General features: G+C 40.6%; 1 protein-coding gene across 2 annotated transcripts in view; it reads right to left on the reverse strand.

Moving 5' to 3' along the window:
- Positions 1 to 3,592, reverse strand: part of LOC106516063 (sodium-coupled neutral amino acid transporter 3) — a 27,842-nt gene that overhangs the window by 8,117 nt on the left and 16,133 nt on the right. For both annotated transcript variants that reach the window (XM_014006239.1, XM_014006238.1), the window contains one exon: positions 736 to 818. In XM_014006239.1, coding sequence (XP_013861693.1) covers positions 736 to 818 — 83 coding nt within the window. The remainder of the gene's footprint in view (positions 1 to 735; positions 819 to 3,592) is intronic.

The raw sequence follows: 3,592 nt of genomic DNA on the forward strand, positions 1-3,592 counted from the left end.
CACGTGGGGGCTCGTGTGCGCGGAGGAGGGGGGGCTATGATGCAGTTTACTTGGCATCTGAAAATACATTTCCTCAAAGGTATTTTTAATCTGAAAAGAGCTTCAATGAGTGAGAACTAATGTTGAGAGCTCAGCAGACAGTTAGGTTTCACTTTCACTTTGACCGGAGAGCCTGCAGGAGTTATGGGTGGGGTGTGTGGGGAGGGGGGGCAGGGTGCGCTCTGCCATGAGGAAGTTCGGCTTAAAGACACGTACGTCCCAGGGGCGTTTCTGGTCCCCACCTGTCGTTTTGCTCCTCAGCATGGCTGCCTAAAAATGCTGCAGGATTTCTCAAACATGCATGAATGAGTCAGAGCAAGGCTTTGGGCTTGTTTTTTATGAGAGTATAACATTATAGCATGATATAAAACTCAAAGAAGTTTATTTTACATGATATCGCCTCTTTAAATAATCTGAGTTCCAATGTTAAAGACAAAACTGTTTAACGTGGTATGTGAAGTAAATTGATAGTAAGATTTAGAAAACTACGCAAGAGGAGCCACCTGAAATCTCACCTAGGGCACCAAATTGGTTAGGGTCTACCCTGGGATGGGTAAGTTCTGTATATCTTGAGCTTGATACTTAAATCTTTGAACAGTTTTCTGGGGCTTATTACTTTTTCTAAATAAACACAATAAACCAATGAGACAAACTAAAGAAATAGTAATCGTGGATCGCCGCATTCTTGTTACTCACCAAGCTGTTTCATTAAAGCAAGAGGCAGGATGACGCTGGCAGAGACCATGATGACCAGGTAGTTTCCATTCAGGTACCACAGACTGTTTAAGGAAAAATAAATCTCATTTAATTTAGTGAGCTCAGTATTTTAAGCACTGTCACTGAAACGTGGCAAACATTACACATAAGATGGAAAAAATAAAACAGAGACGGACATAAAAATAGAAATGGATGTGTAGGCTGTTGGAAAAACAGTTAATTTTAGTTTCTAAGAATTAGGTGGCCTGAGAGAGTGTGTCTTTTTTTTTTTTTGTATGTGCGTGGGTGGGTGTTTGAGTGACACAAGACTGTTAAAAGTCTGCAGGTCCAAATGTCTGGCTGAAGGCTGCAAAACGAAACGTGTCTGCTTTCGCTGCTCTCAACACAAGTACAGGAATAGTGTGTTATATAACAGATTATTTATGAAGCTCCTATGAGACAGTTCACAGTTTCAGCAAGGGCCAAAACGTGACAGAGCCACGAGAACACAAAATATTCAGCAAGTATGTTAAAACACAGACACCTGTCTCTCACTTCATTCATATTAAGAAAGGAAGAACATAGAACATGACCTTTTTTTATGTCGTTGTACTATCATGGACCAAATGAAGGGTCCAAACATCCTGTGATCATCCTTTTTTATGGCCCTTTTTTTGTTTAAGTAGCCTAAATAAACATGGGTGTGTCTGTGTGTGTCTGGGCATGTTTGTGTGTTCTCCTAATACATGTGGACGTGTTAGGAAGCAACTTGAGTATCTGACAGGCTTGTTTTTTTTATGTTGAACAGCTTTTTAATGACATAAAGAAACATTTTTTTATTTCTTTTATCTGGTAATAGCATTTGAAGAAAATAAAAGTACCATTAAATAGTTGGTTTTAATGTCATGTGAGTTGACTTCAGTGGCAATGACCATAGAACAAGTGCCACCCCAAGCAGATTAAATAAATGGCTATCAAACCGGTCAAGGACTATTGTTCTGTAAATCCTGTGTACAGAGAAGTCTTTCTGTCAGACCCTCTTTATAAAGCTGCTAAGCTTGTTATTCTTAACCCTGAATGAAATACAACCAGGGGATCAGTGGTCCATTACAGATCTATAGGCTTACAGTGATTTCTGAGACAAGCAGCATGCGTGTGTGTGTGTGTGTGTGGGGGGGGGGGGGGGGGGGGGGGGGTTGAAGGAAACCCTTGAAAGCAGAGGGAAGTCACGCTAAGAACAGGTCACTTCTTGTAGGTCATTTCAGCTGATCGGCTTTCACAAGCAGGAGTCACTGGTCAAAAATTATATCCATTCTGGTCTGGAGTTCAGTTCAAAGTCAAGTTTTTAAGAGCAGGTCTGAGTTATATTTAGGTGTTCATTAGTGAATACAAATTGTTTAAAGGCAGCATTCAAAACTTTTGGATCGGGGCTCTGTAAAAATAATATTTTACTTGTTATAGATCATTCTTTGAGTGATCTCAGTTGGAATAATAATTAATGTCTGACCAGACTGATGACTTGCAAAAGAACCATGGCATTGTATGTAAATAACCATGTCATGTGAAATTAATGACAGTGGAAATGTTTATATGATATACTTTTCATAAACTGCTTGACATTTTTGGCATGTTGTTTAATGACTGCAGTAGTCCACTTTGGTCTTGACCTTGATTTGAACAGCCATTAGTTTGTTCATTAGGACAAAACTAAACTATTTCTCTAAACTGAGGTTGTTCAAAGAGCTATGCTTAACAGGTAAGATATTGGCTGCTCATAGTCTTTCCACACAGCCTCACCTAACACAATTTGAAATGCCCAAACATTTCTTGATGGATCTTGGTCACTTCAAAACATCTAACCACCCTTGTCTACTAAAATTTGAAGCAAATCAACACATTTTAAATCTGCTAATCCTCAGAATGATCACATAACGATTATGTCCGTCTGAATGTTCTGCCAAAAAACTGGATCAACTCATGTCAGGACCTCAAAGTCCACCCACTTGGCTGCACGTCATTGCAGCCTATTTGCAGAGCGCCAGGTCATAAATAAAGCTGCTGCCCTGCCGTGCACCTCCCATTCCTTACAGTTGCTTTGACGCCACAATTTTGGACAACCATGGGAGTGTTGAGTGGAAGCGAACAGAGAGAGCTGAGCGTGAGCTGACCTGTCCTTATGCTCACACTCGGAATCTGGCATTGGCATTTCACACCACCTGCTGCTGTCCTTTGAGCGTGTGTGTGTGTGTGTGTGTGTGTGTGTGCGTGCGTGCGTGCGTGCGTGCGTGCGTGCGTGTGTGTGTGTGTGTGCAAGGCATACAAGAGGACTCATAACGGCTAAGCATCAGTTTCAACTGTAACAAGATTGTTTGAGTTTTCAGGTGTTTCTAGCCAGACTTCAGCAAGATCAGGATTAAAGATTCCTCTTGTCGCCAAAAAAGGACTCCCAAGTCGGGGCCTGATCCGATGATGCTACGTGATTGATAGTGTTCTAAATATAGTCAGTCATAGTGGAAAAGGAAGCAGCAGAAAAAGGATAAGCTCATGTTCTTGGGAAAATGCAGACCTATTCAAGAGTTAAAAAACTGGGACAGTCAGTGATTTTCTTTTGTGAGGGGACCATTGTGGCACACCAAAAAATATCCATAACAGAATTTCAGAAATTCTATCAAGTTGTTGTTGTAAATGCAGTTGTTTGGTATTTTACAGATAATATTACTGATTATGTGAGACTAGAAATAAAAACAAAGTATTTAAAAATCCACAACAGTCCAATTTGGAGTTCTGTATCTTTTCATGTGTAGCGCTGAGCTAATACATGTATATGGTGATAGCATCGGGGCTAACGCTAAAGCTA

The sequence above is a fragment of the Austrofundulus limnaeus genome, unplaced genomic scaffold (genome assembly GCF_001266775.1).
Source record: "Austrofundulus limnaeus strain Quisiro unplaced genomic scaffold, Austrofundulus_limnaeus-1.0 Scaffold35, whole genome shotgun sequence".
Classification (NCBI taxonomy): Eukaryota; Metazoa; Chordata; class Actinopteri; order Cyprinodontiformes; family Rivulidae; genus Austrofundulus; species Austrofundulus limnaeus.